At 37.1% G+C, this 18,880-nt stretch overlaps 1 protein-coding gene across 1 annotated transcript in view; it reads left to right on the top strand.

Annotated features, from left to right (window-relative positions):
- Positions 1–18,880, top strand: part of Top3alpha (topoisomerase 3-alpha) — a 99,311-nt gene that overhangs the window by 41,457 nt on the left and 38,974 nt on the right. The window contains exons 3-6 of the mRNA XM_089092036.1: positions 7,515–7,814; positions 11,127–11,487; positions 13,883–14,100; positions 18,427–18,631. Of these exons, the coding sequence (XP_088948162.1) occupies positions 7,515–7,814; positions 11,127–11,487; positions 13,883–14,100; positions 18,427–18,631 (1,084 nt within the window). The remainder of the gene's footprint in view (positions 1–7,514; positions 7,815–11,126; positions 11,488–13,882; positions 14,101–18,426; positions 18,632–18,880) is intronic.

The raw sequence follows: 18,880 nt of genomic DNA, 5'->3' as shown, positions 1-18,880 counted from the left end.
TGTGTGTATGTTTTTGTGTGCTTGTAAGTTTTTGTGTGCATGTTAGTTTTCGTGTGCATGTGTAAGTTTTTGTGTGTGTGTGTGTGTGTGTGTGTGTGTGTGTAAGTTTTGGTGTGTGTGTGTGAGTTTTGTGTGTGTGTGTGTAAGTTTTTGTGTGTGTGTGTGTGTAAGTTTTGTGTGTGTGTGTAAGTTTTTGTGTGCATGTGTAAGTTTTTGTGTGTGTGTGTGTGTGTGTGTAGTTTGTGTGTGTGTAAGTTTTGGCGTGTGTGTGTAGTGTGTGTGTGTGTGTGTGTGTGTGTGAGTTTTGTGTGTGTGTGTGTGTGTGAGTTTGTGTGTGTGTGTGTGTAAGTTTTTGTGTGAATGTAAGTTTTTGTGTGCATGTAAGTTTTCGTGTGCATGTGTAAGTTTTTGTGTGTGTGTGTGTGTGTAATTTTGTTTGTGTCTGTTATTGTTTGCGTGTGTTTTTAATTTTTCGTGTGTGTGTGTGAGTTTTATTGTGTGTGTGTTAGTTTTTGTTTGTGTTTGTGTAATTTTTAGTGTGTGTGTGTAAGTTTTAGTGTGTGTGTGTGTAAGGTTTTGTGTTTGAGTGTGAGATTTTGTGCGTGTGTGTAAGTTTGTGTGTGCATGTAAGTTTTTATGTGCATGTAAGTTTTCGTGTGCTTGTGTTATTTTTTTGTGTGTGTGTGTATGTGTGTGTGTGTGCGTAAGTTTTCGTGTGTGTGTGTAAGTTTTTGTGTGTGTGTAAGTTTTTGTGCGTGTGTGTAAGTTTTAGTGTGTGTGTAATTTTTTTTGTGACTTTAAGTTTTTTTGTGAATGTAATTTTTTTATTGTGGGTGTAAGTTTTTGTGTGTGTGTGTGTGTAAGTTTGTGTGTGTCCCAGATTTTGTGTTTGTAAGTTTTAAAGTGTGTGTGTGTGTGTAATTTTTCGTGTGTGTGTGTGTGTGTATGTTTTTTTGTGATTTTTATTTTTCATTTTCTTGTGTTAGTTTTTTTTTGTGTGTGTGTGTGTGTGTAAGTTTTTGTGTGTGTAATTTTTTGAGTGTGTGTGTAAGTTTTTGTGTGTGTGTGTAAGTTTTTGTGCGTGTGTGTTAGTTTTTGCGTGCATGTAAGTTTTTGTGTGCATGTTAGTTTTTGAGTGTGTTTGTAAGTTTTTGTGTGTGATTTTATGTTTTTGTGTGTCTAAGCTTTTGTGTGGGTTTGTTATTTTTTTTTGTGTGTGTGTGTTAATTTGTGTTTGTTTGTGTGTGGTTGTTTGTTTGTGTTTATTTTAGTTTTTTGTGTGTGTGTGTGTGTGTGTATGTTTGTTGATGTGTGTGTGTGTGTGTGTGTGTAATTTTATGTTTGATTTAGTTTTTGCTTGTGTGTGTAAGTTTTAGTGTGTGTGCGTGTTATTTTTGTGTGTGTGTGTGTTAGTAAGTTTTTGTGAGTGTGTGTGTGAGTTTTTTGTTGTGCTCATGTGTTAGTTTGTGTGTGTGTGTGTGTGTGTGTTTTAGTTTATGTGTGTGTGTGTGTAAGTTTTGTCGTGTGTGTGTGTGTTAGTTTTAGTGTTCCTGTGTATGTTTTTTTGTTTTTTTTTTTGGGCTTGTTTGTGTTTTTTTTCGGGTTTTTTTTTTTTTGTTTTGTTTTTCTGGTTTCGTTTTAGTTTTTTTTAGTATGTTTTTTTTTTGTTTTTTTGCTCATTTTTATGTTTGTTTTTATGTTTGTTTGCTTTTGTTATGTTTTTTGTGTGTGTTTTTTGTTTCGTGTGTTTGTGTGTTTTCGTGTGTTTGTGTGTGTAAGTTGTGTGTGTGTGTGTGTGTGTTTAAGTTTTTGTGTGAATGTAAGTTTTTTTGTGAATTTTAGTTTTCGTGTGAATGTGTTAGTTTTTGTGTTTGTGTGTGTGTGTGTAAGTTTTTGTGTGTGTAAGTTTTTGTGTGTGTGTGTTTGTTTTCGTGTGTGTGTGTGTAAGTTTTGTGTGTGTGTGTGTGTGTGTGTGTAAGTTTTTGTGAGTGTGTGTGTGAGTTTTTTGTGTTCATGTGTTAGTTTTTTTCTGTGTGTGTGTGTGTGTGTAAGTTTGTGTGTGTGTGTAAGTTTTGGCGTGTGTGTGTGAGTTTTCGTGTGTGTGTGTGTGTAAGTTTGTGTGTGTGTGTGTGTGTGTGTGTAAGTTTTTGTGTGCATGTAAGTTTTTGTGTGCATGTAAGTTTTCGTGTGCATGTGTAAGTTTTTGTGTGTGTGTGTGTGTGTTTAATTTGTGTGTGTGTGTAAGTTTTGGCGTGTGTGTGTAAGTTTTGGCGTGTGTGTGTAAGTTTTCATGTGTGTGTTTTTGTAAGTTTTTGTGTGTGTGTGTAAGTTTTTGTGTGTGTGTTTAAGTTTTTGTGTGTGTGTAAGTTTTTGTGTGCATGTTAGTTTTTGTGTGCATTTAAGTTTTTGCGTGTGGGTCTAAGTTTTTGTGTGTGTGTGTGCGTAAGTTTTTGTGTGTGTAAGCTTTTGTATGTGGTTTTATGGTTTTTTTGTGTGTGGGTCAGTTTGTGTGTGTGTGTAAGTTTGTGTGTGTGTGTTTTTTGTTTGTGTTTGTTTGTGTAAGTTTGTGTGTGTGTGTGTGTGTGTGTAAGTTTCTGTGTGTGTAAGTTTTTGAGTGTGTGTGTTAGTTTTCGTGTGTGTGTGTTTTAGTTTTGTGTGTGTGTGTGTGTTTGTTTTTTTTTGAGTGTGTGTGTGTTTTTTTTTGTGTTCTTGTGTTAGTTTTTGTGTGTGTGTGTGTGTGTGTGTGTAAGTTTTTGTGTGTGTGTAAGTTTTGGCGTGTGTGTGTGAGTTTTCGTGTGTGTGTGTGTCTGAGTTTGTGTGTGTGTATGTGTTTATGTTTGTATGTTCATGTTAGTTTTTGTGGTAATTTTAGTTTTAGTATTATTGTGTATGTTTGTGTGTGTGGGTGTGTGTGTGTAAGTTTTTGTGTGTGTGTGTGTGTAAGTTTTGGCGTGTGTGCATTATAGTTTTCTTGTGTGTGTGTAATTTTTTATGTGTGTGTGTAAGTTTTGTGTGTGTGTGTGTGTAAGTTTTTGTGTGTGTGTCAGTTTGTGTGTGCATGTCTGGGGCCCGGAGGGGGGCTTTTGGGGCCCAGTGAGGGAGTTTGGGGAGCCGGGGCTCTCGAGGATCGGGTGGTCTGTTGGGAGCCCAGTGGACATATGAGGACCGGGTGAGGCCGTTTGGGGGCCCGGGGGGAGCCTTGGGGGCCGGTTGGCCCTTTGGGAGCCCAGGGGAGGGCCTTTGGGGGTCTGAGGAGGGCGTTTGGGGGATAACCTTTCGAAATTTTTACTGTTTAGTTTACTTTTTGCGGCGCATTCCTGCAGCGCATTCCTGTGGCGCATACCTGCGGTGCCTCCCTGCGGCGCATCCCCTGCGGCACATCTCCCGACCCCGCGGCGCATCCCCCTGCGGCGCATCCCCATGATAGCGCTTTCCTGGCCCGCGGCGCTTCTCGGTCCTGGGGGACCTTTGAGGACTGGGGGAGGGCATTTGGGGTCCGGGGGGCCCTTTGGGGGTCCGGGGGCCCTTTGAGGACCCGGGGAGGGCCTTTGAGGGTCTGCGGAGAGCGTTTGGGGTCCGGGGGACCTTTGGGGGTCTGGGGGGCCCTTGAGGACCAGGGGAGGGCCTTTGCGGGTCTGTGGAGGGCGTTTGGGGGGCGGGGGCTCTTTGGGTGCTTGGGGGACCTTTGAGGACCGAGCGCTTCCTTCGGGGTTGGGGTGGTGGGGATCGGAACCCTTTGGGGTTGGGGTAGAGGACCTCACGACACTGTTCAAATGAAACTTGTGTATTATAACGACCACAGAGTTTCACCCTCAAATTCTCTTCTTAAATCTTCTTTTAAAATGTCTCTAACTGTTTCGTCGAAATAATTCCATAAAATGGATAAAACAGTTTCACCCAAATAATCCCTAAACGTAATTTCAGCGTGTTCCTTTTGTTTTTGGCATCTCTGCGCTAATGCATTTCAAATTAATAAGAAACCTGATTCCCGCGCTAAAACAATTCATCGCTAAGATGTTTCTTGGAGAGTTGTTTCCATGGCATTGTTTATTAATATCCTTTGGAGTTCGACCAAAAGAGTTGTTTCCGAGGCAAAGACATTAATGACTTGGATCTATTCCTGGAGAATCGTTTCTAGGCGAAAATTTTTAAAGTCTGACAGATGATGTCATGGGTTGATTGATCTGTCAAGAAAGGGGAATTAATTTGTTGTTTCTAAGGGGAATTATTGATTCATGATAGGTGAATTGAGGTCGACAGCACAGGTGTTCTAAAGTCCTGGACGGCATAGCATTCGCTGAGAGCGTGCCCAAAACACACCTGGAGAAAGAGGTCATTGACCTCATTAACCACGTGTTCTCCCTAGGGAGGCTATGCCCATATATGGTGTGGGCGTGGGAGTTATAGGGTCATTTCTACTTATGTTTTCATGGGGGAAGGGACATTTCTATGAAGGGGGCGCCAGATTTCCCAGCATTATTTAAAAAACGATCAGAAATTAAATAAAAAACAAGTTTTTCAACTGAAAGTAAGGAGCACCATCGAAACTTAAAACGAACAGAAATTATTACGTATATGAGGGGATTCGCCCCCTAGTCAATACCTCGCTCCTTACGCTATTTTTTTTTTTTTTTTTTTTTTTAGTACTTTCAAAAGAGCTATCTATTCTAATTAAACGGCCTTTGTGATTCAGGGCTATGTGATTCGAAGAAAATTCGAGCTTTAGCGTAAAGAGCGAGGTATTGACGCGGAGGCGACCCCCCCCCCATATACGTAATAATTTATGCGGGTTTTAAGTTTTAATGTTGCTCCTTACTTTCAGTTGAAAAAACTTGTTTTTTTTAAATTTAATCCTCCTCTTAAGGATTATGGACTTTCTAGTAACAACGATTTTTCACTCTTCTGATTTCACTGTATTTGATGCAGCATACTACAATGGAATTCTGAAATAGGATACACCTCTGACTGTCTGCTTCTTCTGAAAAGGCTTATGGGCTTTCCCGTCACTATTGTTTAATCTTCATGCTTCTCCGTCTCAAAGATAAGTGTTATACTGAGGCTACTTGCTGCAATTACTATCTTGTTGTAGCTCTTTGGATCCTAGGCACTGAACTATCAAGTTGAATATTTCTAGTTAAATATTGTTGTTGAGGGTGTGATTATCCAGGCTTTTTACTGACGGTGATAGTTGGTGGGATTTGAGACAGTAAGAGCGTACTATGTAAGCATTGAAGAATAGGAGTACAGTTATTGGTTTAAGGAATACCTTCTTCTTCTTCTTTAGGTAGGAGGTCGACGCGCACCAAGTGTGTATTCTTCCACGTCTTTTGTCATTCAGGTATAGTGTAATAATAAATACTTATTATTTGGGAGGGTCAGTCCAGTGAGGCAAAACTTCTATATCAAACTAAAACAATGAGGAGGATATGGGGGGGGGCGGTGGGTATCTAATAAATTAATTCCCTTATCAGGATCTCAGTAATTACCTTAAAAAATGTTCTTTTTGTCTTGGAGAGAAAGGCAAGAATTCAAAATTGCAGCAAAAATTTCCAGGTTTTTAGAGCACATTTGAATCAAAGATGCTTGACAATAGTATTTTCCCTCTATAGGGACTGGATTCAAACAAATATCTTGAATGGCTACACCAGCGGAGAACAATTTTGACACAAGGGAGAATGTTGAATGCCCCAGTTAGAAAGGTGTCAATTAAGCAGGACTTATCATTTCAGTTTTGATTGCATAACTGTTTCATGTCCTGAAGAAAAAGAAGATATAACCTGTTGTTTTTGATTTCTTTGTGTTCACAATCTCACTGTATCCCTTGTATTAAAATTTTTAGAAGTTATTTGGTGTATGCTATAATCATCTTATTCAATAAGGGAAAAATTCTAAGCATTAACAGACTGTCTAGATTATTTCCAAACAGTGGCATCTGTTAAAAGCTATAATATTATTGTCGCGAGCCAACTGTAATAGCAGTTTTACAGCATACGCGTCATTGCTTGTCTTTGCACTGCTTTGCAGGAGGAAGATGATCAGGCCCTCCACACACACTTTCTGTAGGGTTTAACTTTAGGTAGCAACAGGATAATTATTAAATTTTGTTTTTGAATATGAAATTAATTATGAAATGCATGCAAGAAAAATCCCTAGGAGAAATGGCATCATTACCTTCCTGATGGTAAGAGGGATCACAATACAAAAAAAAACTATTAGATAACTGTTTTTCCATTTAGGGAATTCCCTGAGCCAATCTAAGGTGCCCCCCTATGTATAGCCGTGAATATGTGTTTTGACTTGCAGAAAATTTGATTATTTCAAATGAAAAACTATTCTCGGTAGGTAAAGTATGATTTTGAAGCTGTGTTTTCGTGTTAATGGGTCCAACTTAAAAGTACATAGAATTATGAAAGCTCTTTTTGACAATGCTGATAAACTACACAAGACCAGCTTTTGTATGGACGTAAATGGAAACTTGTATTGAACACGTGGAATTTCTCCAAACAGAGCTTTCCCTGAAATTTTCTACTAATCATCTGACAATGAGACAAAATAGCGTAGACTTACCAAAACTATAAGTTTGAAAAGGCTCATTTACAAAGAGAAAAATTCCCTCCCCCCCCCCCCCGCCGCTTCTAATCGAATTCTTTATCCACCTGTACAGGCATTTTAGTCCAATATCCTCCATAAATGCAACTTTTACCCAAGAAAAAATATATTCTCCACGTTTCTAAAAAAGGGCAAGTATGGGGCTCGAATCCACGACTCTGTGATTTAGAGTTTTGTAGGTGATACCCACTGTCGTTAAAAGGTAAAAGGTAAGGAGTACGACATTGAACTTTACAGTCCCTACCGGAGGTGCTGATCTCCGTTTCATTACTCTGCTGCCAGTAAGTGCAATGGGCGGTTGGGGGCCAGCCATCCTGTACCTTCGCACACCCTTCCTGTTTACCTTCCCCAGATTTCTCCAGGTACCCATTTAGAGTTGGGTCGACTCTGGCTGTGCTTACAGAGTCACGTCACTGACCCCCGTTCCAGACCAAATAAACAGCAACACGAACCCCCGTCCTCGCGGACAAAGGACCTGGTGGCCTCTGACAGGAGGCCGATCCTCTGTCGTGATGCCCTCTGTTGGCGGAGCTAGCAGGTCTTTCTAAATTGTTTTCACCTTTGGTGTGTTTTTTTATAAGAATAAATGGGCTTCATATAAACGGGTTTCTGTAAACTACGAAAAAAAACCCCAATAATGTGTGTAGATTATAGAGCGGAAATCTAATTGTTCAAAACGCGATAAATTAACCTACATGTTAACTTAAATATGCCATGTGTGAATGCTAGGAGAAAATAAGATATTATTTTCATAAGAAATAATAATATAGAAAATAACTATTATAGAAGACTTATAAAATAAGTCTTCCCTACTGAACTACATGGGTTATTTATGGTTACAACCGAGGTTTTGAGGTTACAAGCAATTCAGGATTTTAAAATAATTTAATTTTTCCTTTTTTCAGGTATACAGAGCAAGATTTTCTGAGATAACGTATCGCTCGTTAATAAATGCTTGTCAAAATCTTGGCCCTGTCGACAAGCGAGTAAGTGACGCCGTAGACGTCCGATCCGAATTGGATTTAAGAATTGGTGCTGCATTTACACGTTTTCAGACATTGAGGTTAAAACGGGTTTTTCCATCCGTAATCACGGACGGGAAGATAATCAGCTACGGAAGTTGTCAATTTCCAACGTTGGGTTTCGTTGTCGAGAGGTTTAAATCAATTGAAAGCTTTATACCAGAGGCTTTCTGGAAGATTCGAGTAATTAAATATTTTATTGTTAAATTTTTAGCCATTAGTTAAAAAAATGTCTCAACTAACCTTTTGGTGTCGAAGCATTCTTCCTGTCATCTCTTAAATTTATATGCTAGTGTTATTTCAATCCTTTTTTTGCGTATAATACTGTCTTCAACCACTAACAAAAGGTATAGTAAGTAAGTAAGTAAGTTTATTTGTAACCCGCAATATAAAATAAATTCGGAGAAAAAATAAGAAAAAACAAATAATATTATCCACAAGGAAATAATAAGAGAAACACAACATAAATAACTTAACAATATTTATAAATCTCTAATCTGGAAAAAAACAAGTGAGGGGGTCACTGGCACATATCTTCCTTGGACTATTGGTCCTCAGGTCCTTAGCGATGTTGTCAAATAGTACTAGAGGGTCGATAAGTCCATAATGAGAAATAATCTTGTGATTTCTGTACCACCTTGGTAAATATAGCAGGAATTTACAATATTTAAAATAGCCTCTCCTTAGCTGAAGACGGTCTTTTTTGTGCACAAAAGGGTGCAAACCGGAAATGTATGTCAAACAGATGTTCCGAATCTGATAATATTAGATTGCAGTGTTCATTAAATTAGGCAAACGCAAGATAAATCAAAAGTTGATGTATTTAATAGCTAATTTTAGCAAATGGGAAACCTCGTTCCCTAAACAAATGAATAAATACAGAATGAAATGCAGTGATAGGGGGCTTCGCCACCCGCCGTCGAATTCCTAAACTTTCCTGAATTAGTGGACACTTCTTTTTCAAATTATAAATGAAATTTGTTTGTTTTTTATTTCTCCCCCCACCCCCCTGAACAGAATTCCCACGTATTCTTTGAGCTTAGTTACTTTCGATTTTTCAAAAGAAATAAGAAAAACATGCTTGAACACAGCGTCAAATAGCATCTTACTGTGATAAAACCTAAATGTCTTCAGTGAATCTTTAACAAATGCATACCTTTTTTTTCATAGAAATAACGTTTTATTAAATAAAAAAATAAACCCGAAGTTTATGAACTTATTTGTGTAAACATCACCCTTTGCAAAACAATACTTACTCACTCACTACCCGCTGTCCTTATATCCCCCCAAAAAAATAATAATAAAATTAACTAAGTATATAATAAATATTCAAATTAGCCATAAATTTGCAGTGTTTTTTTTACTCCTGTGTGAATTGATATCTATATCAATTGATATCTATATGATCTAGTGATATCTGATCTATATAATATCTGATGATATGATCTAATGATATCTGGTCTATGATGAATAGATATCTATATGCATCTAAGATACCAGACATAAGATCAGTCAGTTGGTTTTTGGACTTTAGTAAGAGAGCATGTGCTTTTTTGTTGTTGTTTTTTCATAGTTATGCGACTATATCCCCCAATGAAAATTGTTTGCAGTCTGTTGGTTTCATTAAAAGATGTTCAACGTTATGCATGTTTGGTAAGCATCCCATGTTTTGTCTCATGGATTCATGGATCGAATTATAAATTTCATTGAAAGTAATTTTTTTGGAGAGGGCTTGGAATTCTAAGGGAAAGGCGAAATATTTTTTTTTCTTCACACAACAGTCTACGCTACAGTTTTTCTTCGTTTTTTTGCCATCCGACAGTCTCTTTGGCTTTAAAATCTTTGTGGACAGACAAGCGTGCAAGAATGTGTTTTGTGGGTTAGTAACTTTGGGGGCTTTAGGTTTTGGGGTTTTGTTTTTGGGGCTTGTCAAATAGAGTAAGTAACTTTGGAGCACAGCGTTTATAATTGAATAATAAATGACATGGTATTATAGATGATTGAATGATAATTTCATTGAAACCCCAAAAAAAAGTTCGTTTCGTTGACACTTAATTTCAAGATACTTAAATTATCTACAAAGTACATTTAAATCTAGAAAAGTGTTAACTTCACATTTAACTGCCTCCCTGTAGTTTTTTTTTTTTAAGTTATTAGTGCTATGTACAAGAATAACATTGCTGCGGTTAAGGTAGGAAGTGGGGTTATCAGCTGGTTTTGTGTTAAATCAGGAATTAAGCAGGGTTGTGTTCTATACCCCTTTATATGGATTATTTTGATGGACTTGGTTTTAATTAGCACAGGAAAGGCAATGGGAGACCACGGAATCTAACGGGGATGAAAAGTTCTTCTTGATTTACATTATGCTGATGATTTAAGCATCTAAGATGAAAGTGTGAGCAAAATGAAGAAGCTGTTTGAAGTGTCGCGAGTTCAGCGTGTTAGGCCAAGATAAAAAAATAATGTTAAGGTGACTAAGTCATGAAGTCTAGGAATAAATGAAGATGAAAAGCTGAAGTTGGGTAACGAAAAGATTGATCAGGTGGGCAGCTTCACTTACCTTGGTAGTATTATTAGTATAGACGGTGGGAGCAGTGAACATTAAATGTAGAATAGCCAAGGCTCAGGGTGTTTTTCACAGTTAAAATTTTTTTTTGGAAGAATATTAAGATAAGTCTGCAAACCAAGATTAGAATATTAGAATCTACGGTGTTGACAGTTGTCAAATATGGCTCTGAAGCATGGGCGCTCTGAAAAGCGGATGAAGATTTACTAGATGTTTTCCAAAGAAATTGCCTACGGATTGTTCAGGGTACCTAACCGATTAACCGTATTTCTAACAGTAGGCTGTAAAAAAAATGTGGTTCAACTCCTCTCTCTAGGGCTATAATGAGAGAAAAATTAAGATGGTTAGGGCACATTGTACGGATGAAGGATGGCAGATTGCCGAAGGTTGTCCTTTTCAGCCAACCGTCTAGGACTAAAGGGAAAGAAGGTCGTCCTCGTCTTGGGTTGTAGGACGTCATAAAGAAATATTCAGAGGAAATGGGATCCTCCTGGGAGGGTGTAACAAGGGAGGATTTGAATATATTGGGATGGAGGAGGAGTCTGCGTAGCTGTGTTGGCCTCAGGCGGCTTGGTGCTGCGATGAGCTGTTAGTAGTAGTAGTAGTCTCCCATAGCCTTTGCTCAGTTTCTTCCGACAAAATTAATGAAGACGACCCATATTTATGGAATTAACCTAACACAAACTTACTTAACCCCTGATTTGACACTGAGCCAACCGCTCCTTACCTTAAGCGGAGCAATATACTGTTCAAGGATAGAGGTGCTGTACAAGGATGGAGTACCATCAAAATCATAGATGCCCCCAGAGTGAAAACTGCTAGATAGCAGTATTGATATTTTTGGGGACTGGGTTAGATTTTCAACGGAAGAAGCTGTCCCCCCCTCTCTATGGTATTTAATGTAATTATATTTTGTTCTTTTTCTGAAGGTGATCCATGAAATTGATGAGTCAGAGCGAGCAGAATTTATTTGGACTCGCAATAGACTGTTTAATGAACTAGCTTGTCAAGTCATTCACGATCATTGCGTAGATGCTGGAACTGCAACTGTTACCAAAATAGAAACAAAACCGAAATCTAAATGGCGACCCCTCCCGCTTGATACCGTTGAAATGGAAAAACTAGGCTCCAGGAAACTGAGATTGAACGCAAAGGAAGTCATGAAAATTGCCGAGAAGTTGTATGTACAAGGTTATATCAGCTATCCAAGAACAGAAACCAACATTTTCCCAAAAGAATTGGACTTGAGGCCATTGATCCAGTGTCAGACAACTGATTCGAGATGGGGAGGTACATTTTCTCAGCCTTGTATTGCTAGCGTTTTTTCTTTTCTTTTTTTTAGATTTCTATCCGATTTTTCGACTTATTTTAATGGCTATCTCAAAAATTCGATTGGATGGATTTGGAGTAAAAAGGCAGAAGGGCTAGCTGCCCTCTCGTCCCTTTTGACTCTTAAAAGGGGACTAAAACTTTCAATTTGCGATAGAATGAGCCCCGACGAAGTTTTACAATTATTCCTTCCATATAAACCTTATATACCCCTGGGGCATAGTTACAAGATACCCCTGGGTCCGATAGAATGAGCCCCGACGAATTTTTACAATTATTCCTTCCATATGAACCTTATATACCCCTGGGGCATTGTCCCCGGGTTCTGGGGAGCTATGCAGACCCCGGAGTTTTTATTATATGATCTTTGGTCTATTTTGGACAAATTAAAATCCAGAAAAATGATCGGACGCCTTTGGGTAAAAGATGGTTGGTGGGGGGAGGAGGTAGTTGCCATGAGGTTAGTTTGGATTCTCAAAAAGGGAAATAGAAATTTAAATTTTATAGTCATTTAAGTCCCCTCCGACGTTTATCTCTTCTATAAAAACCTTAGTGCCTTCCAGCATAATTTACAACCCTTCCTCCTGCCTCTGGAGGGGCGGGGTATGTTGACCCCGAGGTTTTTGTCATTTGATTGTTGGACTATTTAAAAAATGGCTATCTAAAATTTTTGATTGAATCTACTTCAGGAAAAGAGGGTATGTGTGAGGGGGGGGGGGGTAAATGCCCTCCTTTCACTCTTGACTCTTAAAAAGGTAACTAGAACCTATTTGAAGTTTCTACGAGCATGCCTTCTGTAAGAACCATATATGCCCCCAGGGCATAACTTACAACGCCAGCCAACGGGCCCTGGGACGTTGTGTCGACCCGGGAGTTTTTGTTGTATGATCTTTGAACTATTTTTAACAAAATGGCGATCTAAAAAATTGATGTTTCTTTTTTTGGGGGGAGGGGGCGCTATTTGTCCTCTGATCACTTTTGACTCTTAAAAAGGACACTAGAACTTCCGATGTCCAATCGAATGAACCCCGTCTGAAGTGTGTACGACAACCCCTTCCAGTGACTCTGGAAAAAAAAACAAAACATTGGAGCCATATGGCCTTTACTATAGGCAACGCTATAGCGTTGCCTCTCAAAGGGAAGACTGCGTTACTTTAAAAAGATGGTATTTTCCAAGTATTATTTAAAACTATAGTTATTTAAGTTATAAGTAATTTCCAAAGACCCTAGGATACCAACTACTACTAATAACTCATTATCGCCCCAAAATGCCCGAGGCCAACGCTACTGTGCATACTGTTCCTTCCCCCTGACCTGTTCAAAGCCTCAATTTTTATCCTCTCCCATGAAGGTCCAATTTTCTAAGAGTCCTTTCTCAGGATATTTTTCTATCCCCGCCTCATTCGAGAACGACCTGCTTTTTGATTGGCCTCAGATGCAAAACCACGATTTTCGTCTATTTTTGCCACTAGTGGTTTTTGCCACTCAGTGCAAAAACCACGATTTTCGGCAATCTATCATGCTTTATCAAAAACGTGGCCTGATCATGTCTTTATACGATTGAATACCGAAAACAGATCTTAGACAATTCCTCTGGAAAGTATAGTATAGCTTCCTTAGCCTTTCGGAGCTCTTACGTTTCAGACGCACATTTATAGAATAGACGCATTATAGCATTTATAGAATAGACGCATAGAAATAGACGCATTAGCTCTGTAAATAATGTTTAACATGAATATCCCACTTTAAATTAGAAGAAATTGTAGAGCCTAGTAATTTAAAGGAAGACACGGGAATTTCAGGAGAGATAGATTTAGAAAAAGGGACGAGGATTTAAGGAAAAGAATTGGCGTTACCATGGATTCGGAAGAGTTTGCTCTCATGTCCTAGTCCAAGGCCTCATGGGCAATGTCGTTGAGAATCCTCATAAGATTGCTCATTAAGTCACTCAATAAATTTCTAACGATAATTTCAATTATAACAATAATAAAACAATAAATAACAACAATAAATTTCAATAGATTTCAGTTTAAATGATCGGTAGGCTATCGACAAATCTCCATCTATCAGAAAATTCTTTAGTGAGGCTGTTAATCATAACTGAAAAAACTGAATAACTGAAAAAATCATAACTGAAAAAATAAGGGGACTTGGGAGAGTACTTTGGGGGTACTTCATTGTGGACAGGGAGGGGTTGGAATAATGATTTTGATATTTGACTACTTGGTCTCTAATATATATTTAGTATAATATATATTATATAATATAATGTATATAATATAATTTGTAATATATATTTATATAGTGCGAATATTTTCTAATTGGTTTCTAATATATTATTTATGTTTTGTCTCAGCATTTGCTTCCAACATTCTGAATTCTGGCCCGACTCCAAGACAAGGTAAAAAATCTGACCAGGCTCATCCTCCAATTCATCCCACAAAATATGCCAGCTCCCTTCAAGGTAATGAAGCGAAGTTATACGAGTTTATAGTCCGCCATTTCCTTGCCTGTTGTTCAAAAGATGCCCAGGGTTTGGAAACCAAAGTCGATATTAAGATTGGCGATGAACAGGTATTTACTTCCGAGTTTGTTGTCATTGCGCAGTGTATATTTTTTCTTCTATCGTTGGTCATCATTGTCAGGTTAAAATTGTCATCAATTTTTCTGTCATCGCTCAAAGTGTCATTGTTTTTACCTCTCCTTGTGAAAACTTTCATAACTTTTTTTCTTTTATGTTTGAATACTTTGTCCGTTAAGGTAAAATTTAAGGAAAAAATGTTCTTCTCCCTAGTTTGTCCCCTCCTGGAATAATTGTGGTCTAAAAATATTCCTATTTTTATACTCTTTCCCTGGGGGAAATTCCCTGGCCCCTGGAACTTTGAGTTTGAATACAACCGCTTTCTCGCCTATTGTTTGAAGGATGCTATGATCTTGAAACCAAATTTTATATTAAAATTAATATAATTTTAAATACTTATTTAAGTAATATAACTTTTTACTAAAATTATACATAAAATATATTAAATTATATAAAATTTTATATTAAAAGTACTTGATGAATGAACAAGTACTTACTTTAGATTTGTATGTCATTGTTTTTCTTTCATTGCAAAAAGCTGCAAAAATCATTCTGATTTTGTTGTTATTGCAAAAAGTTTTACTGTTTTCTTCTGTCATTAGTCAAGTGTTCTGTTTATTATCATTTTAAAAAGTGTCATTGATCTTTCTGTCATCAGTCAGTGTCATTTTATTTCCCCTTGTTTAACTCCATTAAACAAAAAATGAGCAAAACTAAAATCAAATAATCTACCAAGCGTCAAACTACCACAAATCAGCATTGATAAATAAATGCCTTCCCCTATGCCTTCCCAAGGCCAGAACAAAATTTGCACTTTACTGAAAAAATATAAATGTTTTTACTTTTATAACTTTAATAAATCAAATAATATTAACATTTTGATTACTAAACATCAGTATATGTATACTAAACTGACAATGCACATTCATTTGTATTTTTTCAGTAAAGTGCAAATTTTGTTCTGGCCTTGGGAAGGCATAGGGGTTTTGCGCCCAACTTATGTTAATTTCTGCTCGTTTTGAGTTTGACTCGGTTAATCATTGTAATTTCTGTTCATTTTGGGTTTCATTTATTTATCAAAGCTGATTTGTGGTAGTTTCACACTTAGTAGATTATTTGATTTTAGTTTTGCTCATTTTTTGTTTATTGGAGTTGTTTACTTTTCTTTGAAAAACTTATTTTGTGGAAAAAGTTTTTTAATTAATTTCTGTTCGTTTTATATTGACATAGTCTTTTCAGGGAAAAAAAAATAATACTTTAGATCTTTTCGTTTTTTAAGACTTTATAGTTTGGCCTGCTATTTGTATGCCGGAGAAAAATTTTCAGCAATTTTTAACAGCACACACCCTTTTAAAAATCTGGACACAAATAGTACTGTTTAATTTAGTTTCATAACTCCTCTAGTTGACCTGTAATGGAAAACTTGTTACCATTCGCAAAAATATCTGTTTACTTTCTTTAATAGCTTGGATACACTTACGCTATTTGGATTTAATTAAATTTTAAGAGCAGAAGTAGCCCCGAACGTTTGAACATAATACCCTCAGTCGTTCTTGGGATACTGCTGTGATGACTTATTGGGAATTAGCATTATCACAGTGCATTTTGATTTAATCTTAAGTCAACATTTAGTTTTTAAACATATAAAAATTGGATTTGAGGAAGACTAAAATCTATTCTATAAATCACATACAACAACTTTCTATATAAACTTTATTTGCCCCCAGGGCATAACTTAAAACCCTTGCACTGAGGGCTTTAAGGGGTATATCATCCTAAAATACCTAGTTTCCATAACTTTCAACTACACTGAACTAAATGGATATCTCAAAATTTGGAATGGATGTGTTTGGGAAAAGTGTGGGTGTCAGAGGGGCGTTAGTCGCTATCCAATAGCTTTCAACTATTAAAAACAAGGCACTAGCCCTTTCAGTTTCCAATTGAATGAGCCCTTTTGAAGTTTCTACGACAACGCTTTCAATAAAAACTTTATATGCCCCAGTGATGCCCCAGGGCATAACTTACAACTCCTGCCTTAAGGGCTATGGGGGAGGGGTTGTCATCCTTAAAGACCTAATTTCCAAAACTTGTAACTACGTTGAATAAAATGGCTATTTAAAAATTTTGATTGGATGTGTTTTGGGAGAAGGTAGGCGAGTTGCCCTTCAATCACTTTTGACTATTAAAAAGGGTACTAGCCTTTGAATTTCAAATCAAATGAGCCCTTTTTCAAGTTTCTACGACACAGATTTCAATAAAAACCTTATATGCTCCCAGGGCATAACCTATAATCCTTGCCCTGAGGGATGTGGGGGAGTGTCCTCCTTGAAAATATCTTTTCTATCTGGAAATCAACTACCCTGAACAAAATGTCCACTGCCCCATTCTGTGTGGATGGAGGGTAGGAACTGATGGGTGTGGGGGGGCTGATTGACATCCCGTCAGTTTCTACCAATGAAAAGGGCGCTAGCTCTTTTAAATTCAAATCGAATAAGGTTCTATTAATGTTTATATAACAGCACCTTCTATAAAAACATTACATAACTCCAGGGGATAATTTAAAACCCTTGCCGTGAGGGATGTGGGGGATTGTCCTCCTCAAAAACCAATCTTCTAACTGGAAATCAACTACGCTGAACAAACTGGCTATCTCAAAATTTTGATTGGATGTGTTTGGGGGAATGAAGGGCGTGCGGGGGAAGGGGGGCTAGTTGCACTAAAATCACTTTCGAGTATTATAAGGGTACAAGACCTTTGAATTTCCAATCGAATGAGCCTTTTTCGAAGTTTCTACGACAATGCCTTCTATAAAAACCTTATATGCCCCCAGGGCATAACTTAAAACCCTTGCCCTGAGGGTTGTGGGGGAGTGTCCTCCTCAAAAACAAATTTTCTACATGGAAATCAACTACGCTGAACAAAATTGCTATCTCAAAATTTTGATTGGATGTGTTTTGGGGAATGATGGGCGTGGGGGAGGGGGCTAGTTGCCCTCCAGTCACTTTCGATTATTAAAAAGCGTACTAGCGCTTTGAATCTCCAATCGAATGAACCTGTTTTTAAGTTTCTACGACAACGGCTTTTATAAAAACCTCATATGCTCCCAGAGCATAACTTAAAACCTTTGCCCTGAGGGTTGTGATGTTCTGTGGATAGGCAGCTCAGCAGCAAAGTCCACCTGGAACTTTGACGATAAATAACGTCAGTCCAGTTTTTGTTATAAAAAAATTGCTCAGTGTGTTTTTTTGCGCCCCTTGGCATTCTGCGCCCCTAGGCCCAGGTTTAGTGGGCCTATGCATAAATCCCGCCCTGTATACGACCTTCGTTTTAAATGGGGCCATAGTCCAGTGGACTGCAATCAAATATGTCATTTCGCAATTTTTCTTAAGCACTTCTAATCAAGTTTCTTAACATTCTTAAAATACTAGCTGTTGGAAATCAGATTGTCTGATGGAAATCAGACAATATTAATGAAATATTTGTTATTGAAGAAAAGGTACAGGGAATCAGAAAGGCTTCTTTCTTACTGCCAAACCTGTGCCTCTTGATTCCCTAAAATTTTATTTTATCCCTAAAATTTATTATCTCTAAAATTGATTCCCTTAAAATTAAATATTTCCTACCATCAATATTGTGTATTCACAATATCAGTGTTCATGCCAATATCTATTGCCACCTCAATATCTGTATTTAATTTATTATTCCATACTTTCCCCACTTCGCTATCTTAAAAAATCACCTTATGGCTTTGAACTTGAAAATTCATCTGTGATAGCTTTTAAATAAACTGATTTAAATAACAGCGCTCGTAAAATCTTCACAATACGTTCCCACTAACGAGGGCTAAGATATGTCTGCTAAATTATTTAAAAAAAAGAAAGGGATTGCGGATAGAATAGTCAACACTGATCTACATCGAAATACTCTTTCCTATGGATGCAAATTAAATGTATCGGTGAACACTCCGAATTTTTTTCCACATAGTTCAATTGTGTAAAAGTTTTTGTAGAACATTTTCCTAAACCTCATCAATTTATGGGATGTTTCAGTGCAAAGTACCAGAGAATAGACCAAATTTGTTAAAACGGCAGTTTAAACTGCTGATTTTAAAACCATAGATGGAAAAGGTTTTGTACAAACGCTGAATTCCCGGGAAAACGTCATGTATTATAACTCTTTCTGTAGTAAACTTATTTATTTTGATTTCAGAAAGTGTATTCTCAGATATATATCAGATGTTGATAGATGATCATGATATATCAGATGATGATATATCAGATTATATCAGATGATGATATAATCAGATGTTGTCTTTGCAGTTTGTTGCTACTGGACTTATGATTACTGCCAGAAATTATTTAGAAGTATATCCTTACGATAGGTGGTCAGACAAAAGTCTACCGGTGTACACAGAAGGTCAAGTTTTTACGCCAACGAGGATTGACCTTGATGAAAGTGCAACAACTGCCCCGCCTTTACTTACTGAAGCTGATTTGATTGGCCTTATGGAAAAACATGGCATTGGTATGTTAGCCAATTGGACTATATCATTATAATAGGTTATCATATTATGTTAATTTAAAAATAATGCTATATTTATGTTATAATATTTGTTTTTATGTATAATATATATGTATATATATTATATAATTGTTTATCTATATGTATATATTTTACATATACTTTTATATTTTATATGTTTATATTATTTGTATTGTATTACAGATATTTATATCTATATTATTATATATTTGTAATTATGGTATAATGTAT

The sequence above is a fragment of the Artemia sp. Qi Xiang Cuo genome, chromosome 7 (assembly GCF_049724085.1).
Source record: "Artemia sp. Qi Xiang Cuo chromosome 7, ASM4972408v1, whole genome shotgun sequence".
In the NCBI taxonomy this organism is placed as follows: domain Eukaryota; kingdom Metazoa; phylum Arthropoda; class Branchiopoda; order Anostraca; family Artemiidae; genus Artemia; species Artemia sp. Qi Xiang Cuo.
This window is presented reverse-complemented; position numbering and strand designations above follow the sequence as displayed.